This window comes from Daucus carota, chromosome 2 (genome assembly GCF_001625215.2).
Source record: "Daucus carota subsp. sativus chromosome 2, DH1 v3.0, whole genome shotgun sequence".
Classification (NCBI taxonomy): Eukaryota; Viridiplantae; Streptophyta; class Magnoliopsida; order Apiales; family Apiaceae; genus Daucus; species Daucus carota.
The window spans coordinates 42,646,632-42,672,974 of record NC_030382.2 but is presented as its reverse complement, the minus strand read 5'-3'; the positions used below and the strand labels follow the sequence as shown (position 1 = coordinate 42,672,974).

The 26,343-nt window shown below is 34.9% G+C and overlaps 5 protein-coding genes and 1 long non-coding RNA gene across 19 annotated transcripts in view; 2 read left to right on the top strand and 4 right to left on the bottom strand.

Annotated features, from left to right (window-relative positions):
* Window positions 1-265: 265 nt before the first annotated feature.
* LOC108208505 (WUSCHEL-related homeobox 9) lies at window positions 266-3,101 on the top strand. The gene is made up of 4 exons (XM_017379040.2): window positions 266-421; window positions 583-1,359; window positions 2,669-2,844; window positions 2,956-3,101. The coding sequence occupies exons 1-4, from the start codon at window positions 322-324 to the stop codon at window positions 2,959-2,961; spliced, it is 1,059 nt and encodes a 352-aa protein (XP_017234529.1). The 5' UTR covers window positions 266-321; the 3' UTR covers window positions 2,962-3,101.
* Window positions 3,102-4,488: 1,387 nt separating this feature from the next.
* Window positions 4,489-9,181, bottom strand: LOC108205963 (uncharacterized). 2 transcript variants are annotated; one of them, XM_017376100.2, is made up of 8 exons: window positions 8,918-9,181; window positions 8,122-8,159; window positions 7,913-7,990; window positions 7,687-7,770; window positions 7,553-7,587; window positions 5,741-5,826; window positions 4,823-4,888; window positions 4,489-4,721 (listed from the first exon to the last, which is right to left on the bottom strand). In XM_017376100.2, exons 1-8 carry the CDS (start codon window positions 8,982-8,984, stop codon window positions 4,687-4,689), a joined length of 489 nt encoding a protein of 162 aa, XP_017231589.1. In that variant the 5' UTR covers window positions 8,985-9,181; the 3' UTR covers window positions 4,489-4,686. The 2 variants fall into 2 exon arrangements, with proteins under 2 accessions (XP_017231589.1, XP_017231588.1); XM_017376099.2 differs by having other exon boundaries at window positions 7,687-7,773; window positions 8,918-9,178.
* Window positions 9,182-10,498: 1,317 nt separating this feature from the next.
* On the bottom strand, window positions 10,499-12,121 carry LOC108206257 (cyanidin 3-O-galactoside 2''-O-xylosyltransferase FGGT1). Its single transcript, XM_017376497.2, has one exon. It carries the CDS (start codon window positions 11,958-11,960, stop codon window positions 10,587-10,589), a length of 1,374 nt encoding a protein of 457 aa, XP_017231986.1. The 5' UTR covers window positions 11,961-12,121; the 3' UTR covers window positions 10,499-10,586.
* A 452-nt stretch (window positions 12,122-12,573) lies between these two features.
* Window positions 12,574-15,457, top strand: LOC108206256 (putative F-box/FBD/LRR-repeat protein At4g13965). Its single transcript, XM_017376496.2, has 3 exons — window positions 12,574-13,816; window positions 14,250-14,414; window positions 14,726-15,457. The coding sequence occupies exons 1-3, from the start codon at window positions 12,665-12,667 to the stop codon at window positions 15,287-15,289; spliced, it is 1,881 nt and encodes a 626-aa protein (XP_017231985.1). The 5' UTR covers window positions 12,574-12,664; the 3' UTR covers window positions 15,290-15,457.
* A 783-nt stretch (window positions 15,458-16,240) lies between these two features.
* On the bottom strand, window positions 16,241-25,104 carry LOC108206085 (uncharacterized). Of its 4 annotated transcripts, none has more exons than XM_017376268.2 (8): window positions 24,662-25,104; window positions 22,955-23,158; window positions 22,455-22,823; window positions 21,831-21,938; window positions 19,064-19,255; window positions 18,639-18,869; window positions 16,823-16,949; window positions 16,241-16,732 (listed from the first exon to the last, which is right to left on the bottom strand). In XM_017376268.2, exons 1-8 carry the CDS (start codon window positions 25,076-25,078, stop codon window positions 16,617-16,619), a joined length of 1,764 nt encoding a protein of 587 aa, XP_017231757.1. In that variant the 5' UTR covers window positions 25,079-25,104; the 3' UTR covers window positions 16,241-16,616. The 4 variants fall into 4 exon arrangements, with proteins under 4 accessions (XP_017231757.1, XP_017231755.1, XP_017231756.1 ...); XM_017376266.2 differs by having other exon boundaries at window positions 22,329-22,823; window positions 24,662-25,103; XM_017376267.2 differs by having other exon boundaries at window positions 22,329-22,820; window positions 24,662-25,103.
* A 220-nt stretch (window positions 25,105-25,324) lies between these two features.
* Window positions 25,325-26,343, bottom strand: part of LOC108209373 (uncharacterized) — a 52,506-nt gene continuing 51,487 nt past the window's right edge. For all 10 annotated transcript variants that reach the window (XR_010288938.1, XR_010288935.1, XR_010288936.1 and 7 more), the window contains 2 exons: window positions 26,257-26,340; window positions 25,325-25,875 (listed from right to left, as the gene is read on the bottom strand). This is a non-coding gene — a long non-coding RNA (uncharacterized LOC108209373). The remainder of the gene's footprint in view (window positions 25,876-26,256; window positions 26,341-26,343) is intronic.

The window sequence follows — 26,343 nt, the reverse complement described above, 5'->3', positions numbered from 1 at the left end:
TTATTCATATTAATCCAGCACCAAAGGTATGGGCAATTAAACCCTTCCCTCTAGCTAAAAGTTATTTTTATTCATTTTTGCAGGTGATTCCTGTCGCTGTCATCATATTTTTATCTCCGAATCTCAATTATTATTATTTTTTAATTTTTAATTTATTGCAGGAAATTGGAGTTGAAGCGATCCAACACGTACGGTCAAGAGAACAGACTCTTCAAGTCGATCTATAAGAAGAGAAGAGCCTTTACGTTACAAACTTGAATTGCCTTTACTATCTCTCTATTAAATCAAGGGCATTACTGGTATTATTTCGTTTTGCATTTCATGGCTGCTTCAAATAGACACTGGCCTAGTATGTTCAAGTCCAAGCCTCACCTCCATCAGTGGCAACAACATGAACATCACAGAACCCTCCTGTCTTCTGGTAAGTAATTTACATCCATAGATCATATCCGTCTGTTCGGGAAATTTTACTTTTTCGGTTATTAAAAATAGAACGGATAAAATTCCGTTTTTTTTTAGTTGGCCATTTTTCTTGTAGTGGACTGTATGATATGACAAATAGTGTAATTGGATAATTTACAGGATGTGAAGAGAGGAGCAATGAGCCGAAGCCGAGATGGAACCCGAAACCGGAGCAGATTCGGATACTCGAAGCGATATTCAACTCCGGAATGGTGAATCCACCGAGAGACGAAATAAGGAGAATTAGGGTTCAGCTACAAGAGTATGGCCAAGTTGGCGATGCCAATGTTTTCTACTGGTTCCAGAACAGAAAATCAAGAAGTAAAAACAAGCAACAACGCAGCAACAAAACAAACCCTCATGCTCACACTCCAATCTCTTCAGCTTTGTCCACCATGGTTCCCCCTTCATCATCCTCATCTTCATCAGACAAATCTTCCCACAAGTCATCCACAATTGCACCATTCTCATTGAACATTTCCCCTGATGGAAGCTCCCTCAACTCCCCCACCCCTTCTGTTAATCAGCCTTTTAGCCACCACTTTCACCCTAATGGAGAATTTGTGCAAGAGCCCTTCTTTTTCCCTGTGCTCAGTGGAGGAGATCATGGTGGTGCTTTCACACAAGGGTTTAGCTTCCCCGAGATATCAACGAATGTGATCACTCAAGCTAGTCCAGTGAGTGATGAGCAGACTGGGAGGAGCTACTCTAATCTTTTGCTCACTGACTTGATGATGAATGTTGGGCCTGTGAATTATAAGAAGGCTGAAGATGGGAAGAATAAGGCCTTGCAGCAACAAGAGATATGTAGTTACAGTACTCCACCAGCAACTATGTCTACTAACTTCACATCTCTTTCTCCTAATGGGGTTCCCTCCCCTATCAATCATGTTCAAGGTACCTTACTTGTTATTTAGCTTTTTACTTTTCTATCAAATTTACTCTGTACATGTACAAGTTACTTAATACCCCTTCTCATTTTATTTGTCTCTTTTGTTCCGATATACTTATTTTGCTGCTTGATTATAAGTCACAATTAGTTTATCTGTACATAATTTCTTTTGAATGACTTTTTCATTTGAAATCTTAACAATATTTATAACCAATAAATTGTAAATATAAGAAAATATCTAAACAAATAAATATATAGCCAAGAATAACCGCTTTTCATTACTTTTCATTTATAATTCACATTTATAAACGATAATTTCATTTAAGTTAAGGCCAACGGCCCCATATAATACATAAGCGATATATATATTCCCTCCCTCTCTTTTTAGAGCCCACTATTTACTTTGAATGGTCAATTTCTTTTCGTTTGATTACAGATAATACTTCCATAATTTTAGAAAGCTAACAATTATATTTAAAAAAATTATATGTACTTGATAATGATATAATTTTTAAATATTTTTTAATTATACTTATAATGGGTCTGTTTATTTTTAAAAAACAGAAGCTGTTTCTGGTTTTTGGCTTCTGTTTTTCTCGACCCGTTTGTATAAATAAGTAGAAGTTTGTTAAGAAGATGAGAATGTTAGCTTCTCTCAGAGTTTCTGCTTCTTTTCCAAACACTTTATTAACTTAATTACTTATTACTTATAATCCATTTTTTTTACTTTAAGCGAGAAATCACCTCTTTTAAGTTTGTCCAAACGGCCTCGATATATATAAATTCCAGTTAAAATTTGATCAATTTTACTATCGAAAGTCAAAACCGGATAACTAGAAAGGGACGGAGCGATTAATATATATGTGCTTGCTCTGCAATTAGTACGAACATCACGACTGCATAAATATAAACACAGACACTAGCTATTGCAGTCACCGGTCACCGATTCATGCAGGTACTTCTTTACTATATACAGTATCTTATAAGATCCAAGCAATTCTTGATATGTTACATATCTGGAAACAAGTCCAAGCATATATTTTTGTCTTTTGTTCTGTAATCTTGTTTCTGAGTAGCCCTGCATCAAGGTTTGACGTGTGCATGGCAACTCAAAGTACTAATTCTGATTTTCTTTTTTTGGATTTTTACTTTACTTGACTTGTATGCTCTTAAAGTTGGCTTACATTATATAAATCTGGAATTTGAAAATGATAGCACCTTGTGAATATAGTTCAACCTTGAAGAACTCATGCACGTGTTACTAATTAGACCTTAAGGAGCCGTTATGTCTTACTTATGGTGATTAAGGTGCAGGAAAATCAACGGTGATCATAAATGATGTGGGATTCGAGGTAGCATCAGGGCCGTTGAATGTGAAAGAAGTGTTTGGTGAAGATGCAGTGCTCATACACTCCTCTGGTCAGCCAGTGGTGACCAATGAGTGGGGGTTTACTCTGCAGCCCCTCCAGCATGGTGCTTTCTATTACCTGGTGTGTAACTCAATATTAAAATTTTTAATTATTTCCATATTTTTTTATTTTGTAAATACTTGGTTTGATGAAAAACAGTTGTTTGATAACTATGTTTATCATGATATACAGATTTAGAAGACAAAGAAGATGAAGAAATGGACAGGGGAAAGATGAAGTCAGTGAGTTGGTAGCTGTTAATCTTGACTAGCCAGGAGTGTGTCAGTTTCCTTACAAGTTAAAGTTTCCCATTTATAGCAATGTTGTATCCTGTGTGCATCACTGCATGCATGGGCATCTGAATGATTTAGAAATGTATGGATTGACCTAACATATAATTTAAGTATATTAGTGTTGTTAATTTTATCCCCTGTTGTCCTAGTTCAAGTATTGCGTTTATCATTTGTTATCCAAAACATCCGGATTCGGATTCAATTTTCACTCATCACTAAAAGTGCCAGAACACATACTCAATTATCTATAAGACATATAGACTTTAATTGTCAAAAAAGATTATGGTATACACTATACTAATATTTGATAATACACTGATTATAATACTGAAATTATTTATATGAATTATGAACCATTTATATATGCTGGACTTTATACTTTAGGTTTTGTATCATGATATCAAATATCAGACTTGTGGCAGGTTTTTGGTTAACTGTTACGTTACGGTTGATTCTTAGTGAAGGAATGTGCAAGTGTGTAACAAACGGTAAGTTTAACAAATATAACAGCAAAAAAGTGACACGTGGATGAATGACGTGTATCATCTAGCGCAGCTTCTGTGGAACGTGGCAAGAACAGTTGCATATACGTGGGATTGATTGATGAGGTTGAGTGATGTTGATATATCGATCGATCCGTCACTGCATGTTCAGTGTTGTTGAGTCTTGGCCGAAATCATGGTGTTTAAATAATTGTCTGTCTATAAATGGATTGATTTATACCACTGGATGAGTGTATGACAATACTGCAAGTATTCCTGATATGAAACAATATTTGATCATTAGTCGCACACAAGTTCACACAGCTTTTATTAATCATTTGTATCTGTGTGTTCTATTTATTTTTATATGTTCTTTTCATTACTTAACAAGTGTTTTAAATTTTTTAAATTAAAATTTTATAATTATTTTAATTTTTTTTAATAAAACTTTAAATATCATATGTTTTAGAAAAATTAATAAATTATGTTATTAAAAAATTAAAAAATTATATTTTGAAGTTAAATAATCTTAAAAGTGTTTGTTTTTTTTTTTCGGTCACAGGCCTTGGGGTATTTCAGTGCTCAGACCCTTGGAAGCCTATGAAGGGTTCATCCTCGAGAGTTGAGGTTCTACCAGAAGTTTTGAAATGTTCGGGACCCTTAAAAGTCTGAGCAGGATTCATCTTTGAGTCTCTCTATGTACTGCTCAGATTCTTTGGAGCCTCTGCGGGATTCATCTTCCAAATCTCCTTGCAGGTTCCATCTTTAAGAGGGTTTAAAACGTTCGAATCCTTGAAAGTTGGAGCAAAATTCATTTATAAAAACTTGCATTTTGCATTTCTAAGCATCCATTGATCATGATGTTCTAATACACTATGCGCATCCTAGGGCCTCCGCTTACTCAGTGTAGAGAAAGTATTTAAAAAAGCATGCACAAAAAGGTAAAGAGATCTATGAAGTTTATAATTCTATTTTGCCAAAAGCAACAAAATGATATAACATAGTCAAATGAAGAAAATGTGAATTTTCAGTTCACAACTGCAAATAAAAATAATTGCATAGCCATCTTTATATGAGAATCAGAACCAGAATCACATATAACTAGTTCTTTTGACATAACTTGCTTTAACCACACACCCCTCGTAGTATCATTTGCGAGCCTCCGTCTTCTTCTGTTCCTTGGCTGAATCAAAAACATAGAACACCTCAATTATTAAGTTTATGATCACGAATACAGGAAAACATAGACCAATACAAGTTATTCGGCAGATATTAATCAAGTACCAGCTTTCTCTTCGTCCCTCTTTCTGGCGGCATCTGCCCTCTGTTGACGAATAAGGGCCAAACGATCTGCAAGAACCCATCAAGTGATGCGTGTTCAGTACATTGAATAACAAGCAAGTGATAAAATAGCCATGCAACATCTAGACAGCAAGAGGTGAATAGATGTATAGCTACATAGCATGCCCAGAAATTCATACATAATATCGGATAGGTGTGAACTTAAAGAAGTGTTGTGACAAAGGATGAAGGGTATTTACAGAACAGAAAATTTTAATCGCACTTACAGTTACCTTGTAATCACATTTCACAAGAAAAACTGGTGAATACTACTACATAGGAAGAGGAATAATGTAATAACAGTCTCAGAGCAACTACAAATCCAAAAGTAGATAGAATATGAATCCTTAAAAGTCAAGAACCTCTAAAAGCCAGTGACATGTTATGACTTGTGAGTAAAGCTGCACCAACTTAGCACTTAATATAAGGCAAACAGGGGTATGTGTATAGGTATATCCAAATGTACATAGTACATACACATATATAATACTCCCTCCGTCCCTTTTTAGTTGTCACATTTGGTTTTGTGCCGGTCAAATTGACTAAAGCTTGACTGAGATTTATTAATATTTCATGAATTGACAAAATAAAAAAAAATGTCACAAGAAATAACTTTTAATCTACTTTAAGATGTAATTTTCAGTTTTGTAAAATAATGAGTGACTGAATTATAATCTTTGGTCAAAACTTAGTCAATTTGACCAACAAAAATAGAAATGTGACAACTAAAAAGGGACGGAGAGAGTATATTCCTGAACATGGCAGTAGTTTTAAGTGAATGTTTGTATAAACATTTTCAAACAGGCAGAACATATCATGTAGTATCAAGTCACATACTAACAGAAATGATGACATCCTTACCTAAATCTTTCCTTGCTTGTTCAGTTTTCCCTTGTTCTTGCAACCTCATGTACCTTTCATGGGCTTTCTGCTTCTCTATCTCTTCTCTAAAAATAAACAAGAATATCATAGTAATTATAAGGACGATATCAGCATGATTGAAGATACGTTTTTGCTTCACTAAGAACTTAGTACATGAGATATGCCTAATCAATTCCATAAAATTTAATTAATACCCTCGCTGAAAAGTAGCAATTATCTAGGATAATAATAACACACAACACTATTCACTATACTTGTAGATTCACCACAGATAGTACTTGGAAATAGAACCTTAAAGCAGGTTGAAAAATAACCTAAATTTCATTATTAAGCTCCATCTCTAGTCTCTAGAACAGGTTAAACCCCATCTGACGCAACAGATGTTTTTAGAAAAGCATTATAACAAGGATAAAGCATAAGAATAGTGGGTCAAGGGACGAATGAGCAAGAGAATGACCACCAAAATTAGCCAAACTTACCAGAGTATCCACATAAAGACAAAAGAGTAAAGGAACAAATAAATACAAGACATGAACAGGACTGGAAGGACTTAACCGTATAAAGTCCTATCTTTTCATGACATAACTCATGAAAATGTCCAATTTAGAAATTAGTTAAGAGGGTAAATCCTCTTCTCTGGACTGATTCAGAATGAAGTTTAGCTTTACGGAATCGGTTTAAAGCCAAGTGGAATGAACAATGAATATTAAATAAAAATAATGCTATCACAAGGGAATTCTGCGAAGCAAGGTATATAACCTACAGAGGCTAGGTTTCCGATCAAAGACAGCAATCTATTTCTATTAATCAGATAGGTATAATAACAAAAGAACAAAAATGAGTGGAGAGGAGCCATTTCTACGATGGCTACATGACTACATCTGAGGTGAAACATATGTCACACACTCTAGGGTAACGAAAGCAGTTTTATATAGGTTACATGATGTAATTTCTAATATTTTATTATTATATTACTAGTTTTATACCTAATAAGTTATAAGTTACTGATAAATTAATCCAAACAATAAAATTAAAAGTGACTTTTCAACTATAAGTAACTTCTTACTTATAACAATATGTAACTTCTTTTATGTTTCGCCGAACGGCCCCAGTATTTGATCCAGGTGGTTACAACTTCACTACATCCATGAGTGGCACAAAAGATTTCGAGGGGTTGATATGTCAAGAAGGGTCATGGTTGACTAAGTAGTAATGCGTAACATCCATGAGTGGAAGATATCAAGGGGTAATATGTCAGGAAGGGTCATGATTGACCAAGTATAAATGCATAAAAGTTCAGTAGGTAAAGTCAGTATGAAGTCGAAGTAACGTGGTCAAGTCAAAGCTGAGTTCTGTCCTTGCTATTTCAAATTTGTTAAATACTGAATGATGATCTAAATCCGAATTTCTCATCTGAGAGTAAGCAAGAACTCTCTCGCTCTAGTGTCTCTTTTTTCACTCCTGGAATCTACCTATCTCACTGTTCTTCACCACATAGAGTTTCCTCATATTGATTATCTAGGTTCCCTCTGTAATCTCTGTAAACTGACTGTTCCATACACCTAATCATAATGTAGTAACTGAAATAATAACAGACATCTATAAGATCCAAAAGATCTACTTATAAGTTCACACTATAGCTTATAAGTGAAATATTTACACATTCGTTTTAGACCTATTATAAGTAGAACAAAGGTTGAACAACTTGAGATTATTAAAATCAATGAAATAGAAATACAAAGGAAATAATCAGTCAGTGCTGTTTAATAAGTAGCAAAATCTTTCACAAACCTTTCACGCCTGGAAAGTTCAGTTGTTTTCTCGATCTGTACAACAAACAGTGTTAACACGCTCAGAACTCCAGATACACTTACTTCTAAACATATAAATATAGAGTGTGTCCGTGTGTGTGTACATCTACTCACATCAATATCTCGAGCTTTCATATTTTTCGGCTTCACCAAATTAGGATTCTCTATCTGAATGATACCTTGGGTGCCTTTTTTCTTCTGCTATAAGAAGATTACAACCAGCATAAATTAATCTCTGTCTTCATTTCTCTGTCTTCATTCCATAAAAAAGGATAGCCAGGAAAGAAACTTAATCATTAACAGGATATTTTAAATTAAGAAATGTGTTGACAGTACTGACTTCTTCTCCCTCGGAATCATCCGACTCCTCTTCAGATTCTTCTTCTAGTCTTTCATCTTCTATATCCTCAGCTTCTTCCTTTTTATGTCAAAAAATTGCAATAAGATGACACATTAACTATACGACTTTAGCATCTTCGGATTTAAAAGCATGAGAGAATTAACCATCAATATGTGACAAATGAAAGAATGTGTTTGATATTTAAATACCCGTTTAAATGTGCGGGGACGAGAGGAAGTGCCAGCAACTACAATATTACAATTAAATGAATAGTTAGTATTGAAGACTAATTTGGTATACAAAAACTCAAATCTCAACACTTGATTATACCAAAGCATTGCATAATAACACAATACATGACAACAATAATTCAATTTGACAAAGACCACTGCAAAATTATACACTAGGCTAAATAATTATTAAAGATCTCAACTAGCACATACTTATATCTAAGCTTCTAGACTTAAAATAGATATTACACCAATGCTCTTCAAGCTTAATCAGTTCTCTTAAGACTAAAACTTGACTATTTCCAATTATTCCACAGGAATGAAGTTTAAAATTTTAATAGCACTGAAATTTATTTAACGCCAATCAGTGACTTCATTAAATATCTCCAATCAATCGTAAAATCTGAAATTTCATCAAGCCCACAATTTATTTATTTTCAAGCTCTCCCACGCTCCCAGTGACCTTACTAACAACATATCCTATCAATTCCAAAACAGTTGAAACTTCAAACTGATCGATTCCCATATCGAAAATTTAGATCAAACTTTACCGGCAAAAAAAAAACTAAGTTTCCGAGAAATCATTAAAAATATATTAACAAAATCTTGAATTTCACCCATAATTCAAATCAACAAAATTCATCAATCTAAGCTAATTATAATTCAGTTCTAGCACAGTAGCCACGATCTAACAAACAAATCATGACATACACAGAAACATATACACATATAGACACATATATACATACGTATATGAATGAGATAGTGAACATACTCATCTCCTCGGGAGTGGAGAATTGGCGCCGACCCGTGGGTTTCCCCTTGAATTTGCCCCGACCCATGTTGTGTAATTGGATAATTTCAACACGAAAAAGATGCAATTTTTATAAAATTGTGGTGTAAAGTATATGTGTGTGTGTGTACACACACACTTGTGCTGGAAGTGTTGGAATATGAAAGAGGGATGAAAAACCCTAGTTTGAAAAGGGGGCTGATTGACTATTGTATCCTCTTTTATAAGAAAGAAGATTACTATAAAAGATTATATAACAATAAAGGTATTTATATATAAATATAATATTTAGTAATTCTAAATTGAATAGAAGTTGGTTTTATAAATAAAAAACGGGCTCTACTTTTCTATATAATAAACAAAGTAGGAAAAAATTATAAAAATTAAATAAGGTTAATTTATTATTAGAATATAGTTTTTGTTTTGTATATGTTTTGAAAGTATCATGGAATAGATATGAATAAAAAAAATTATTTTTTGTTAATTAAGATTAAATGATAATAATAATGTATCTATATCACATGTTTATGTTGTAAACAAATTAAAAGGAGGTTTTGTTAAAAAAAGATTACTAGAAATTAAATTATTTATACTCCCTCCGTCCGTGATTGTTTACGTTCACTATTTGCACGCATTTTGAAAGTTTTATAAAGTATAGTTTCATAGTTTTTTTTCTAAAATTTACTTTTTTTAATAAAAGTTTAAATATCAAATTTTTATTCAGAGAATTTTTTTTTTAAAAAAAGGTTATAAAATTATATTTTAAATGAGTGTGAAAAAATGTGTCAAAAATTAATGTAAAAAAATGAGAGGGACAAATAGCCTAATATTTTAGGTATAGAAGTGAATTTTTATCTTTGTTACTCCTGAACACAGTTGGATCTTGGATAACTCAAATGGGTTGGATAGCACAAAATGGTTTGTCTCTGTGGTCCCAGATCCTGGGTCAACCTCATCCCGAGAATATCTCAGAACAGATGGAGGGAGTATACAAGACCAACATGTTTATGTAACTTCCCATGGATGATCCAAACTTATGCTGTTCTGTTTATGCTATTTTATTGGTTTTTTACTTGATTGTTGTATCGTTTGCTACTGTACTAGGATGTCATCCCTTACAATTTTTAGCATCCCTATTTTCAACTCAAGCTCTAGCTTTTCATGTATGGTAAACTTGTTTTCGAACACTGCACTCTGTGGTTCTTGAGCGGGTTCTGATTTTCAATTTTGTTTAGTATTGTGTACCTCCTTGAATAACTTTTCTTCATGTTTGTTTACTGGATACTCCGGTAGACAATCATCTCACTCATCTTTCTTCTTTATGGAATGCATTATATTCAAGGATTTCATAATATTTATACTCGGATTACAGTTAGGATTTTACCAGAGTTGTATATTATTTCTTCTACCTATCCTTTGAGGATACTAACAAGCATCAAGCATGTGTATTTACCATTTTCTAGAATTCATAACATCTTTAGTCTAGATTCAGTCTATTAGTACTGTTCAAGTGTATCAGCTTGCTGCTTGGTAAAGCAATCTAATACAATGGAGTGGAAGCTGTGAGGAAAATTGAACTCTAAGTATTTCATGGAAAAGTGAAAATTTGGCAAGTGTAAGAATTTATTAAAGCTCAATTATCAGAACAAGTTCACTGCAGAAAACCTTGCATCTTTTCCACAAAGCCATCAATATAAGAATCCTCAAAGCCTCTTCCTAACAATAGCTCTCTGAACTTACTGTGATTTTCTCTTACCTCCTTCCCAACCTCACTATCAACATCCATCACAGATTGTATAGCCTTGCAGATGCTTGTTTTTGTAAGAACACCATTTTCTCCTATTTCAACCTCCACTCCCACTTTCAAATCCCTGCCCATCATCCTTGCATTGATAAATTGATCGCCAACACTTGGTAGTAGAACTAATTGGCATTTGTTAACTAAGCTCTCAGACAAGGACCCGTATCCACAGTGAGTAACAAAGCACCCCACTGAAGGATGTGCCAGTATTAGTTGTTGCTGAATCCATCCTCCGTGAACTATACCTCTTTCTTGAGTTCTCTTGTTAAAACCTTCAGGCAATGCTGCTTCTATGCTCTCAATGCCAAATGGCGGCCTTAAAGCAGCCAAAAAGGGAAGACTTGTAAGCTCAAATCCTAACAGTAGTTCTTGAAACCGATCACTTGGAAGGATACACTCACTTCCAAACGCGCAGAAAATTACTGAATTTGGCTGCTGTGCGTCCAGCCAATTAGCCCATTTTTCATCTAATTTTGAAGCTGGCTGCTCTGGCACTACTGGTCCTGCAAGTAGAATAGGCCTCTTGAAATGATTCTCTACATAGTCACAGTATGGACCTTCCAGTTCTCTACAAGTTTTGAAAGCAATGGCATCACATTCAGTAAACGCGGTAAAAACACGTTCAGAGAATGATATGTTTTTGCCATATTTTTTCACACCTGCACCACTCAATTGCCGAGCTTCATGTGCAAAGAGCTTTATCATTGACGAAGAAGGAAAACCTGGAGGAGGTTCCATCAGATCAGCTTCTGTGAACTGTATATTCTTAAAACTACCCTTTTCTCTTATCAGGTATCCTGTAGCTGCAGAGCTTATAGTGCAATAATGAATGGTCTTAATGCCTAAAGGCCGCGCCACAGATGGCAACCAATGCGTGAAATCAAAGAACACAAAATGTGGCATGAGTTCTTTAAGAGAGGCCTCAACAGTTGGTTGTGTCATATCCATGGCAGTCATGAGATAAGGCTGCATCGGATACGTGATATCAGCAGTTGTTTCAGCACCAGGAGGAAGTCCTTCGACATGAGGGACAGTGACTGGAATGAAAGTGATTAAATCTGGGTGAAGATTGAATTGCTTCAATTTATCCAGTGTTTTACAAGGTACAAAGAAGAGAATTTTGTGACCTCTCTCTGCAAATTTGTTTGAAAGGTGAAGAAAAGAAGTAAGATGGCCCATGGCAAACCATGGGTACATGGCAATGTGAAACTTTTTGTCACTCATTTTTCTTATATTAACATCCAGAGAGGATCTTACAGTCTCTTAGAAGAAAACCTGAAACCCAAAATGAACAATGATCATTTTAACAATGTGTCACTCATACTGTATATGTTGTAAAATTGTACCTATTTTATGCAAAAATGTTAAATATAATCACCTGAAAATATACAAGATGATACTTCCTTCAGTTGGTAATGCAGCAAGGCCAATTGGTAGAAAGATGTGTGTTCAAGTTTGTTCAGTATATTACGATTTATTAGGAGGAAGTTGGGGATTAACGAGAATGGGTACAACATATTATTAAATATCATATATATTTACATAAAATACATGTATTTATATTATTTTCATAATATTTATTTGAATTAAAATGATATTTATTTATTAATTTAAAACATATTTATCAGTATCGTAAAAAGTGAGAATCAGACTTAATCGGTCTAATCACGAAACAAGAATTAATCGGAGATTAATTGAATTGATCGAGGATTAATCAGATTGAGTGGTGATTAAACGGAGATTTAATTATTAAGGAGAGTTACGAAACATGGATTAAACGGTGATCCGATTTTAAGAACAAAGATATTTATTAAAAAATATTATGGTTCTGGCGAGGGTTTTGCTTTTGAGGTTCGGGTTGGGTAAAACTGCGAGGGAGTATTTTATTACAGGTCTCTGGAGGGGTTAGGGTCCGACACTTGTAGCAAATGGGGTCTCCGCAAGCTAAGAGGAAGAGGGTTTATGAAGATGAAGACGAAGACAAGCTGAGCAAACTCCCTGATGACGTGATTCACAGGATACTCTCATTTCTTGATGCAAAACAAGCCGTTCAAACCAGCGTTCTCTCGACACGGTGGAGGTTTGTGTGGACTACTCTTCCTATTCTCAATTTCGGTCAGTATCAACACTCTTCCCCTGAAAACACATATAACTTTATTCGCCATGTCTTGTTTAACCGAAACCACCAGGCCCCTGTTTCCGAGTTAATGTTATGTAGTGCCCAGAGCATACCCTCGGACTCTTTAGTTGAACAGTTTGTTGATTACGCAATCTCGCACAATGTAGAGTGCTTGAATCTTAAGCTATTCTATTTTCATACCTCATTTAAGCTGTCGAGGTTGAGCTCTAGCTCGTTAAAGAAACTCACGTTACAAGTCAGACTTGCTGAAGTTGGATCTCAGTCTGAACCCGAGTGCTGGAATTTACCTGCTTTAACACATCTCAGCTTGGGGCTCCCAAGAGGGAATTTTACCAAACAGGGTTTGTTTTTGAATGTCTTTGATAAGTTACCAGGATCATGTTTGACCTGCTTGCCTGCATTGCGGAGTCTTAATCTTGAGGGTTGGGATCTGAAACTATCGTCTTTTGCGTTTAATTTGCCTCATTTAACAACCCTCCGTTTGACTGGGTGTAGAAACCTGCCCGAGATAATTTGGAACTTTCCAGCTTTATTAAGTCTAGAATTAGATGGTGTGGATCTTCCCAAGAATATCAATTGCATATTCACTACACTTGTTAATCTACAAAATCTCAAATTATGCTTAACAAGGTCGTCCATGGAACAACAACATTCAATATCATGTCCTCAACTGCTGAACTTGAATATTGTGATGCTGTCCTATGATCCCCTTTATGGTAACATCAAGGTTTTGGCACCAAAACTTCGCAATTTCAGTTGTGTTGGTATACTATCAATTACGTTGGAAGTTCCTGAGTTGGAGACTGTTAATATAGAGTCACTCATTTGGTTAAGCAGAGAGGATTGGATTTATAGGAAGAAACTATGTTGTCTATTAATAGATATGCTTTCAGCACTTGGTAATGCGAAGTATCTTACTCTCAACTTGAATAGCATTGAGGTAAAATTCTATATTTCATTCGATAATATTAGCAATCCTTACATATCTGTTTCTTGTTTTGAAGAGAAATAATATTAATACTTGTATTTTAAAATTTTGAGGATATTATAAAATAAGTTTCTGATCATGCCTCGTATGAAATTTATTGTTCATAGGTACTTTTGTCATGGATGAGACTTTTGACTACACATTCAATATCATACCCTAAAAGTTGATAAAAGCCTTTATTTATCTGTTAAAGCAAAGATCTTTATGTTTATCTATGCCCGTTTTGATCATCAATAAATTTTGATATTTATATAATTATAGTAATACATGCTAAGCATCTGTTACAGCTTTAACAATAAGGACTGATACACAATTCTATTTAACAATAAAATGATTAGATTTATATACTTACATACTTTTGTTTTGCTTGTTGATTAATTTGCAGGCACTCTCTGCAACAGATTTTCTTGCAAGCTTACCTTCTCCATTTTATAACTTAGAGTTTGTGAAGCTACCACCAGAATATGAAGAATCAAGAATTTCTGGTGCTCTGAGATCCTACCTACTTGGTGGCTCTCCAAAAGCCACCATTGTCACAACATTGCCTCTGGTATGTAATGAATCTATATCTTTCTTCTTAATAAGTTAATGCATTTGTTATCCTGTTATTATTTATAGGATATACAGCATGTGAGCATGTAAAATTTCTCTTAATTAGGTATATTTCCTTCAAATTATGGTATCATGGTGCGGAATTAGGGCCTGATGTTGCGGTTCCATGTGTATTAATAATGATTATATAAAAATCTATAGTTTTTTAGAGTTAATTACAGTTTGTAACCCTTAACTCTGTTATATAAACAGAGATGTTTTGTTTATCTTACCGAAGTATTTTTTTTCTTCAAATATTGATTGTTTCAGAACAAAGTGAATTTTCAAGCAGTGCCAGTCTCTGTGACATCCCGAAAGGGTGATGAGCACTACACAACTCAAAGCGATGTGAAAATTGGAGTATATGCTGACAGGGTGAGACAGATTGGCTGTCCAGAGATAAGCAATGTTCGGGCTAGCTCTTCCAGAAATAGTGATTCGGGCTTATGGCATGGCCATGAAGTTAACTTAGAGTTTGTAGGCCTCCTTGATATTATCATGAAAAATTACCCACAGACTTTCGAGCACTCCACAGCCAAAAGCGAGAGGTTCCATACAATGATGTTGAATATGTTGTGCACCTCAGTGACTGAGTTTCTCAGAACCTCAATGGCTGACTTCAACGTTGATATTATTAGCAAGTACAAAGATCTATTTGCTGATCTGCAGAGATGGGGATTTCAGTTAGTTTGGCTGCTGAGCCATCTAAACAATATTGAACAACTTCTGGTCTCACCGCATGAGCTCCACACAACTGACTCTTGCGTGGACGATGCCAAAAGTAAATTACAAGAGCTGCAGGCTTATTGTTTGGAGAAGATAACAGAAATCTAGAAAGCTTCTGGCTAGTCCTGTATTTCTGTCGTTATAAGACCTTATGCTGGTCACTTATTATGCAAGTGTTACTTATACATATTTTGTCTCCTGCTGTCTAACCTTTTGAATTTTGAATTGTGTTGGAAAAGCACATATGGCGTATGGTGTTGCCGTATTGATGTTAAACTATTGTTCATCAGCTTAGTGCGAGCCAGATCCTTATATGATCAGATAACAATATAATATATATTTGTTACTCTTAAAATGTATATTTTTAATATTATTATAAGAAACTATGCAATCAACTGCATAAATCCGCCTATTTTGTTTTTGATTGTCAAAAAAAAATCGAAAATAACAGGCATCTCATATTTTTGTTCGATCAATCTAATATTTTTCATCTATAATCTATTTGCTAACGCATTTGTTGTTTTTATTAGTTCTACAAGTCATACTTTTTATTAATATAATTGAATTTCAGGGTCGCACTCAAGAGAGAACCAGTCCTTAAAATAGAACCATAGAACCACTAAGGTTCTGCTGCGGAACCCTAAATTTTAAATAGATTTTTAGGATCTAAATCTAAATACATGTTTTTTTCATATTTTTTCATTGTTGTGTGTGTTCAAAAATAATTCTATAATCTAATACATAGATATTGACATTTTTTGCATGTGAAGTTCTGCTGCAGAACCCTAACTCATACTTAAGTTCTGCTGCAGAACCCCTGACTTATAAGGTAAGGGTTCTGTGATTCTCTTTCTAATGGTTCTCTCTGGAACATGACCCTTGAATTTCATCATCATCATCATCATATAATTATTATCATTATCATTGTTGTTGTTGTAAGTACATACTATTATTTATTGAAGATGAAAAAGTAGAAAAACCTGTTCACCTGTAGCAATTTAGAAAACATGTTTTAACAAGATGGAAACTTAAAAAGAATAAATTCAAACAACTTTGGCGTAGACGTCAAACTCATCTGCAGAACACAATAAACACAAGTACAAAATTTTCAAATGTTAATATATAATCCAAGCAATTGGAAAAAGGCAGGTAAATGAGGAAAAAAGTCGCAACTAAAGTATAGACCATGAGGTTTTAAAACTTCACCGTCAGTCTGTAAATATTAAGTCTCAACTGCTGCAGAAGAAACATGAAATTCTATACCACCTACTCAGGTTTTTTCAGGACATTTCTTTAGCTGGACTGCTATACCCTGTGCTATAAATGATTTGTTCAGGTCCTGGACCTCCAGGGATGAGCATCTTTAAATAAGAGGTAATACCTGTTAATTGTTAACTAGGAGAAAATTGGCCGCCACATTTAAACACCAAAGCAATCATAACTTGGTTGGTCTAGCTAATGCAAAACAGTTACCAGTATTTACGGGAATAAACAAGTCTAATACAACCATCTCAGTCGGACCAATATTTTCGAGTCTGGGGTTCGGCAAACCTGTTACAAAGAATTACCCAAGTAAATCAACAGGATCAAACCTCTGCTTATGATTAAAATAAAGTCAATGCCAACAATATACTACTTTACCGGGCAAAACATTTTTCCCAACATACAGCTCTTTTGCTAAGGGGTTTGTTGCCCAATGATCAAAAGCAGTACTGCTTGTTGGTTGGATCCCTGTAATCTTTCCCTCAGCAGACAAAATAATCTGAATCTGAAATTTAACAAGCAGTGCACTCATGAATCATGATTTAACCTCGTATTATAATTTATACCTCAGAACAATATTAAATGCAAAGAAAAGTATCCAAAATAATTAATTGACATATCAGCATCCAGAAACAAACAAAATCGAGATAGATGAACCATATCCACATTCTGGAAGACCTCATAAACGAGAGAACAAATCAGTGCAATTAGAAGAACATAAATTACCACTGCAGACATAACACACACAGAGGTACAAAATGGCATTTTATTTGCACAACATTTAATTTAGTCGACAACTTTCCAAAAAATCCAGATATATTCACGAAAACAGTCTCTACTTTCATTTTTGGGAGAGCATGCCAATATCGTGTAGGAGTAGGGCTAAGGCCTGTGTACATCTTACCCTACCATGGGGAACATACTGAACATGTTTTTCATAGTTTAAGACTCTGAGTATAACTAAGCAAGTAAGCATAAGTTACCTATACTTGCCTTCTCACCCAATACCTTTCCTTTGTAGACCAATTAAGAACTCATGACAACTGGGGTCAAAAGCTCGAAGTCCTCTAACAATACTTAAGACTATGGAAGCCCGTCCTAGACAGTGTTAACAAATACTGCAAACTAAGGAAGCCCATCTAGACTGTGTTATTTTATCAAGAAGCGTGCGTCAATGAAGGACCAAGGCATTGTGTGCCTTATTGAAATAAACCTAAACCGTGTTAACAACACTACAGACTATGAAAGCCACACACTACACACTACGGCTATGTTACCCGGACTCTTCATTTTGTCTCGAGTACCCGTGTCGGACACTCGACACTCGGACATGGGTATGGACACTCCGACACTTATTTTAAGCCAAAAACATGTAAAATTTTCAAATTATTGCCGAGTCCGACACTCCGACACGTATCCATGTTGGACACTTTTAGCCGAGTCCGGGTAACTTAGCACTACGGAAGCCCGTCCTAGACTTTGTTATTTAATCAAGAGACGTGTGCCTATGAGGCACTAAGGCAGTGTGTGCCTTAACAATATAATTGAAGAAAAATCTTAACATCCAAGATCATAATATTATTTAACAATTTTTTGTATCTGATCGAATAACAACAATGTGTAGCTTTAAAGTTAGCTTAGGAATCAAATTTCTTGTATTGGATTCATACACAAACTAATTCAATAATACTGACTATCAAAACAAATATATAATCATACAACAGATTTCACATTTAAATTAAAAGTAAAAATCCTTTTGGTGATAAAGTATCTCATTCTACAGGCCATTTTCCAAAACTAGTGACTAGCATGATATACATTACTTTATTGTACCTTACTTAAGTAGACAGATAATAAAAGCCTTAGATTTACAATAGACTCCAACATAATCACGAGACTTCAAATTACAACCACAAAACATGTCATACATCCGGTGCATTAAAACTCAGATCATATTATCTTTAATCCAAGTGTGTTAAATAAAGAGTTTACAAGTTGCAAATATATTAGTTCCACAAACTACATCTTCCTTAAATTTGGTTCCACAAAACAGAGACCCTCTTTGACCAAAAATTAATGATAGTAAAATGAAATAATGACTCTTGCGTTAATCAAATATATTATCTTTAAAATAGCTGCAAATTACATCTTATTGCTACAGTAACAGTTCAGTGAGCAAAAAAATGACATGTACCTGATAGCTTCCTATATCTTGTGTCAAAGCTTTAATTTCATCATCAATTCTCTCTGATGAGGCAGAAACAGATGTATTGTCTACACCTAGATAATCAGCTTTAACCATACTTTTATAAAATTCTGGAAGTTCGCCAACCCATGCAGCACCATCACTTTGTTTCATGATATCCCCAGGCCAGCCATAAGTCTCTTTGACTGTTGCTACAATTGAAGTGGCAAGATCTTCTGACTATAATATCAGAAATCATTTAATCACATACCAAAAAAAAACCATTCAGTAAGAGAAAATGTAGCTAAGCATGAAAGAACAAGTAAGATTTAAATGTATGCAAAAAAACTGCATACACACTCGCATAAACTAGTGCAATAATATCAACTATAATACTGACTTCATACATATGCATCGAAATATCTAGATCATACCTTAGCAGAATCCGCAGACTGTTGATGAATAGGTTCAGTATCGGATGCTTTTGTTAATTTAGGATCTCTAAGGTACATTCTGCCATTGCGTATATGTGGCAACCGAAGTTTTCCAGTAGTGCTGATAGCAACTAGACTGAGCACACTCACTACGACAAAGGTAGACAGGATTTTAAGAAAAGATATTCGTCCCTGTACCACAAAATATACTACATAACTGATGTGAAGACAGAATGTAACAAACCAATACCAAATACTGCAAAGAGGTACTTGAAGAATTAAAGAAACTCTTCACCATAGGATGATTTCTTTGTGCAAAATAAATAAATTAGTAGCAAAAGATTGCATGCTGATCAAAACTTAATGGTGCAATTAGTTCATCCGAGCACACGAGATTGAGGGGGGGGGGGGGGGGGGGGAGGAAAGAGAGAGATTGATTTCCACAATGTGCATGCTTCTTCTACTTTATGAATAATCAAAGAGTTTTGCTTTTTCTTTGGGATCTCACAGAATTTAGAAAACTGAAACACTCAAGTTCATATGACTACTTGAAAAGCTAGATAACGGCTCCATTCTTTGCTGATTCATCTAATACAACAACTCTCAACTCATATTAACAGTTATCAGCTAACTGTGTGTTGTCAGTTGTGGTCAGCTTTGATTATTTGAATGACAAAACACTTATACTCAAAACAGCTATATGTTTTCTCTTCAACAATGAAATTCAATAGATGTCGAACTATTCTTTTAAATCTTTATTCCATGCCAAGGCATCCCTGTCTTATAAGTTGGTCGACTAAGTTTGAGATGCCTGCAATCACCCCCAGACACCCGCATTCAATGTCTTCAAAGTTTGCTTCTTTCACATGGCCTATTCCCTCGCTATTTTAGTTAAGGTACTTCTCTCTTCTTCTGTATGCACTTCAATCAGCATGGTGGGAATTCCAGCAAAACTCCTCTACTTTCGAGGTCCAAAATGTTATTTTACCCTGCCCTTGGACTAAAAATTCATGAAAGACCAACTATAATTTTTTTACCATATCTAATAATCCCATAGGTTCAAAGTCAAACTGAATGGCAGCATTCTGAAAGTACAAGCACTCCAGCAAAGAAATTTTTGTGGAACATGCTAAAGGTAATTTTCAGACAACGGTCCTGCCAAGTGCGCCATCATTTTAAGATAACGAATAAATGCCAAAAGATTCAGAGAAGCAAGAGAGCAATCAATTCTTCTCGAGCAAAATATTTTGAAAGTGACAAGAGTGATTATTCTTGAGTTATTGAAGTAGAGTCAAAATGTAAAGATGAGAAAATAAACCAACCCCAGAACAATAAGGTTTTCTTACGAAGGACTAATTAGTTAAGCTCAATTGACCTCTCAAAATTAATTGCAAAGTATGAAAGTTATAGTAAATAGGAAAAACCTCAACACTTGGTCTAAAAAAGTTAGAGGATACCAACTTACCAAGATGGTAGTTTCTGGTCAAATTTAATGAATTTGACTTTGTAAATATTGCAAAAGCTAAAAAAGAACAAGCTAACTGACCAAAACAAGGTTCAAGTGAACTTAGATTACACATTCTTAAACTCACATTCACAAATATTTAAAGTAATATAATTGGATCAATCTTAAGTTGACTGAACTAACGTTGTTACCTAATTTTAAATTTGAAGTAGATACAGAGTTCAAAACAAAGAGTAACATCTTCCACTTCATTAGATTGAATGGAACTGGATCTGATGCATGAAACCAATAGATAATAAATAATAATGATTTTAGTTGATTGAACAGTGGAAGAATCACTACCCCGATAGGATTCCGAAAATACAAGGAAAAACTTCCAAGAGAAGAAGCCTAGAAGGAAACGATTGATTGCAGACAATACTTTGGGGAAACTGATTATCAATGACAAGAGCGTGCAACTCTAAGAAGCCCTAGTGAACTAAAGCCCCTAACAGTTGAGCTAAAATATCATAACCCAACCTATCAACTAAACTAAATATCATCTGACAATAGCAAAAATGAAGAGGCAGCTTCCCTGTCAAAAACACTACCTATCCGGACCGACTTGAGCTAGAAAATTTCAGAATTTGTTATCAAGAAACAAGAGGACTCGTCCATTTAGTTTGTCTTAGAACCATCAAGTCCTGTTTGTAATGCACAAGAGCAGTAAAAAGCAAATCGATTTGATTCAGTTGAGTTAAAAATCAAAAGCAGAAGGATCCCCACCTATTTTTCGTGGAGTTGGAGCATTAAATCTTTGACGAACTATGAAAAAGAATGTAAAAGTCATTCTGTTGACCTATTTGGGATGGTCCAGTATAAAATTCATCAGGAATTGGACACGAAAGAAGTAAAGGAGTTCAATTAGGGTAAACAATTCAGAGAGAAAGATTGGGTTTTCGAAATGGGATTTTATTATTCAGTCATGTGCATAAAATTTCAACTAATACTGTTCATTTAGATACTCCAAACTTGCACCCCAAACAGAACTGGTTTACCGGATCATATATTATCTTAGCACATTTAAAATATTAGCAAAGAAACACAAGCAAGAGTAAAAGATTTAGAAACTCTTGTCCATTATATTACTAGACATTTGATGTAAACTTGATATTTTGAAGTTTGGAAACAATATATGGGTTTGCAAACTTTATCATTCCATATCTTAAAAGATTTATGCCCTTCATTCTCTGTGTGTTCTCTCTACACTAACAAAATTTGTATTTGCTAATGAAAACACTTGATGGATATACAGTAAAATACCTTATTGAACAAATCCGTAGCTTTATTAATGGCACCACATGATAACTCTTTATTTGGAAGAGTATATAAATCTTCATAGTACATGTCCAGAATGTTGGCCAAACCAACCTGTTAAATGAAGCAAATAGATTTAACGAGGCACAAGGGAAGACATAATACTTTAAAACAAGAATCAAGATAGAGCTGTATAGAAGATGGTGTTATCAAAGACGATATTAAATTATTTGCCTCTTTATTATTCACCTCCTGTATTTGATAACTCCAGTACATGACCTAGAAGCATTCTTGGAAAATATATTTTCTTTTAAAAATAGAATTTTCAAGTGCTATAAGTCAACAACTTGATGGCATAATTTATTAACATTATAATAATGTGACTAAAACATGGCATCGAGTAGAGACGAGAAGAAGAATACTACACTTGTAACAAGTGAATCATTTAAATTTTGCTTATAAACTTTCAAATGATAATAAAAGACATGGTAACTGTTCATTTACCATTTGGGAGTGTGTCAACAGCACTTCCCACCAATTATCTGAAGTATTTTTCCATCCATCGAACTTTATATTCTTAAGTTTATTATGGTCAATTTGCAGCTTGTAGGCAGGTACATACTGGCTTACCCAAGTACTAAATTCAGGGCCGCCAATCTTAGTCAATTCAGAGAATGCTGATAACATCCACCAATTATAATTTGGATTCACACCCATGAGCTTGTTGTTTGTCTTTTCAAAGTTGAATTTTTCTAACAGAATTTTAGCATTCCTTACCAGCTCATCTTCCACCAACACCTGAATACTGACAGACCTATCTTTTGACGATATCCTTTCAGTCTTTCGAAAGAGATTGAAGAAACTAGCATACCCTCTCCCCAGGGATTTATCACAGAAATGTCTTTCAGTACTATCAAGCACAGCTAGGCAAACAACTTCCGCAAGGACAGAAATTGATAATTCATCTGACGAGCTTAGTGTGAAAGATGCAGGGACCTGCTGATAAGAAAGGAACAAGATAACTCAACCCATCAGTACTACATGGCACCTGCAGGACAGACATATTGATCACGGTATTACAAAGGATAGCACGTGTTGGTAGACGATTACAAAAGTAGAGTATACCTAACCTCTCTTGGTTTCATGAGATCGTCCATATTTCTTTGCGTTCCAGGTCTGAATATTACCATTTCCCAATTCCAAAGTTGTTCTACAACAACTTGCCTAAATGTCATGGCAAGTATGTTTCGAGATGAAGTACTCGACAAAATATCATCAATTAATATCCTTTTGAGCTTTTTGGATTTTTCCTTAACTTTGCTTGCAGGCAAAAACTGTGATAAAAGGCCAATCAGCATAACAATAGTCATATCAGAAAAAACAGAAAAGCAGTTATTGTTACAATGAATAAACTGTTGGGAGGAATAATAAATTGATATCAACTATGAGTAGTATTTTAAGTCAAGTACAAGCTAATAAGTCATATGTCCTGGTGCATATCAATTCAGATTAGATGGTTGTTGATGAAATCATGTTTAGATCTCCAAGAGCTTATATGACTAATGCACAGCCTGAACAATTAAGAATGTATTTGTAATCATCAATTACCATACTTATTAAAAGCATTATTTTTAGAATGCAGATTCTTCCAGTAGGAAGAAAACATTTGCAACTTTTAGTATACGCAGTTATGCACAGTTATACATTTCCGGTTTACAATATGCACACGCAAATGTATGTAAGTATCTATTAGGACTTTTATATATTATGTTACAAAGAAGAATTAGTATAACATACAAATAAAATCTAACTTATTAGGAGATTATTCATTTCGGGTCGCGCTCAAGAGAGAACCAGTGCTTAAAATAGAACCATAGAACCACCAAGGTTCTGCTACAGAACCCTATTTTTTACATAGATTTTCAGGATCTAAATCTAAATACACGTTTTTTTTTGCATCGTTGTGTGTGTTCAAAAGTAATTTCAAAATAAAATACATAAATAAGACATTTTTTTCATGTGGAGTTCTGCTGCAGAACCCTAACTAATACGAAATAAGCTAATGGTTCTAAAAGTTCTATGGCTAATGGTTCCATGTGGAACATGACCCATTTCATTTATCCAGTACAAAGATTTATTGGGGCATCCCCCAGGTTCAGGACTTTGGATGTATGGGAATTTCACTTAAATAACTTAGGTGCTCGTCGTACTGCTTGCCTTCACTTAGAAACTCTTCGCTCCCTTTTAGAGTAAGGCATGCTCTCAAAACTAGATTCAATCGTTATTTTCTCCGGCGATTTACCTATTCTAGAGCAGTCCAGTGATTAGCTTTTTCCGAAGACAGAGGAATGAGAATACATGGTCTATCTTCTTGTTTCTCATTTTTCAGAGAATGAGAAATAAGAAGATGATAGGATGATAAAGAAAGTGCTTAATTTCGTGGCAAAAACCAATGCCAATCTCAAAATCGAGATTATTAATTCATCCAGTGCAAACATATCAAGATTACTAAGTCATCTTGTACAACTTATCGAGATTGTCAAGTCATCAAGTACAAACTCATGTCGATTATTATTTCATCAATTACAGTCCTATCGAGATTATTAAGTCAACAGGTACAAACTTATCGAGATTATTAATATAACAATTAAAAACTTATCAAGATCATCAAGTCATCGAGTATAAACTAACTTTAACTTATTGAGATTATTATTATATTAAGCAAACTTACTGAGAATATCGAGTTTTGAGTTCTAACTTAAAGATATCCAGATTACTAATCTATTGTATCTGAGTACTAACTTATCGAAATTCTACATTACACAACTTAAACTAACCAGTCGAGTCGAAACGGTACCCTTTTCATCACCGCCGCCAGGAAACACCGTCTCCACAACCATCGCATTCGATCCACTCACAACATGCTCCTCCGCAGCTTCGCCGCCATCAGCAGCAGCCGCCACAACCGCCTGATCGAAATCAACGGCGCCAACGAGACTCAACCGAGTCAACTCGTTCTCGTAAGTTCTCACCGCGGGAAGCGCTTTGTTATCGGAGCCGTCGAAACTGGAGAGGATTTCGAGAACGGCGTCGTTCTGTGCGTTGGGAGACGCGCGAGTGAGACTGAGAGTATGGGCCGAAGATTTGAGAGAAGGGAAGGGTAGTTTTGGGAGAGAGAAAAGGAGAGATTTGGGAGCGGAGAGAGAGAGAAAGAGAGGAGTGTGCAGGGGAGAGAGTGACCGTTGAGTCGCCATTTTTCGTGCTCGAAGCTCAAAGGTACAATAATACTATATGTATATTTTTTGAAATTTAATTATTTGATTAATTTGATTTTTCGATAATTTTTATAATTTAACTGCATTAAAGATATTCCAAACTCTGTGTATTTAAAATAGGATTTTTTTTCAAAATAAGCAGTATCCTGAATTTTAAATCGATTTAAACATGTTATTATAATATAAATAATTTAATTTTGCCGCACTTTGTAAAATATTAGCAGGTCATAAAATCACAAAAAATACACAATTAATCAAAAGATTACCAGACTTTAAATGTAATGGTTCAACGGTTACATTCATAGAACCAACCATTCTCAAAAATGATTTGTTATCAATAATCAGTGTACAATAAGAAGAAACTTGGGGGCAGGGGTGATACTTTCTGGCATTTAGTTCTGGGGTTTTGCCCTCCAGATCTGTTGTGCTTGAATTGGCTGCACTGGTCTGTCAGACACTAGCATTGTTAGAACGTTTATCATTCATTACATTTTTAAGTTAGATGCGACTGTGATGGTGTTGATGCTTCTCTGTTGACCTGTGGACGACTCCCGTCATAGTTTCCTCCAGTGTTTTTATCTGAAGGTTGTACAGGGTCTCCATCAATGCGACACATGCTAGCACAAGGGTATCGGTGTGTGTGTGTGTGTGTGATTACATAGAGTGCTAATGTCTGCGGCAGCCATGCCATGTTTCTCCCAATATCTTCGTACTGTCCAGACTCCAGAGTAAGAACTGACACCTTCTTCTGAGGCCCTCACATCAATGTCAGAAAACTGAAAAGATCATAAATATACAAGTTTTTACGTTACAGTGAAATTGATTACTGCTGCTTCCACTGCAGACACCACGCACACATGCATTATAAAGTGCAAGATATTGTGCTTTTTACTGCTCATTTCAGGATAATGTTAGGTTTGACAGTCAGTTTCATATCATTTTCGGGTTTTGCCAATGTAAATTGTGCCATGAAGAGGTTTGGGTTGGTCTAATGCTGCGACCACGTGTTAAGGCTGTAATCACGGCATTCTTGCTACTCATGCCAGTTCTCATTGTGGAAAGAACAGTTCACTAGTAGTCATACCAACATCCCACTTTATTAGAAAAATTGAATGTAGAGCAGAATATATAGTTTAACCGAAAATGTGTAAAAATACCTTTGCAAAGAATGAAACGAGCAGATCAGAGAACTTAAAAAAAAGAAAGTACTATTCAGTGTTCAACAGCTGCAGTTCTCAAACCTG

Coding starts and splice junctions, on each gene's coding strand:
- LOC108205963 (XM_017376099.2), bottom strand. CDS start 8,984: ATGGGTCGGGGCAAATTCAAGGGGAAACCCACGGGTCGGCGCCAATTC. Junction 7,991..8,121: donor GTCCCCGCACATTTAAACGG/GTATTTAAATAT, acceptor TGACATAAAAAG/GAAGAAGCTGAGGATATAGA. Junction 5,827..7,552: donor GAACTTTCCAGGCGTGAAAG/GTTTGTGAAAGA, acceptor GTTTATTTTTAG/AGAAGAGATAGAGAAGCAGA.
- LOC108208505 (XM_017379040.2), top strand. CDS start 322: ATGGCTGCTTCAAATAGACACTGGCCTAGTATGTTCAAGTCCAAGCCT. Junction 422..582: donor CAGAACCCTCCTGTCTTCTG/GTAAGTAATTTA, acceptor GATAATTTACAG/GATGTGAAGAGAGGAGCAAT. Junction 1,360..2,668: donor CCCTATCAATCATGTTCAAG/GTACCTTACTTG, acceptor ATTAAGGTGCAG/GAAAATCAACGGTGATCATA.
- LOC108206085 (XM_017376266.2), bottom strand. CDS start 25,078: ATGGCGACTCAACGGTCACTCTCTCCCCTGCACACTCCTCTCTTTCTC. Junction 23,159..24,661: donor GTACCGTTTCGACTCGACTG/GTTAGTTTAAGT, acceptor CTTTTATCACAG/TTTTTGCCTGCAAGCAAAGT. Junction 16,950..18,638: donor AAGATATAGGAAGCTATCAG/GTACATGTCATT, acceptor GTTAAATTTCAG/ATTCAGATTATTTTGTCTGC.
- LOC108206257 (XM_017376497.2), bottom strand. CDS start 11,960: ATGAGTGACAAAAAGTTTCACATTGCCATGTACCCATGGTTTGCCATG.
- LOC108206256 (XM_017376496.2), top strand. CDS start 12,665: ATGGGGTCTCCGCAAGCTAAGAGGAAGAGGGTTTATGAAGATGAAGAC. Junction 13,817..14,249: donor TCAACTTGAATAGCATTGAG/GTAAAATTCTAT, acceptor ATTAATTTGCAG/GCACTCTCTGCAACAGATTT. Junction 14,415..14,725: donor TTGTCACAACATTGCCTCTG/GTATGTAATGAA, acceptor TGATTGTTTCAG/AACAAAGTGAATTTTCAAGC.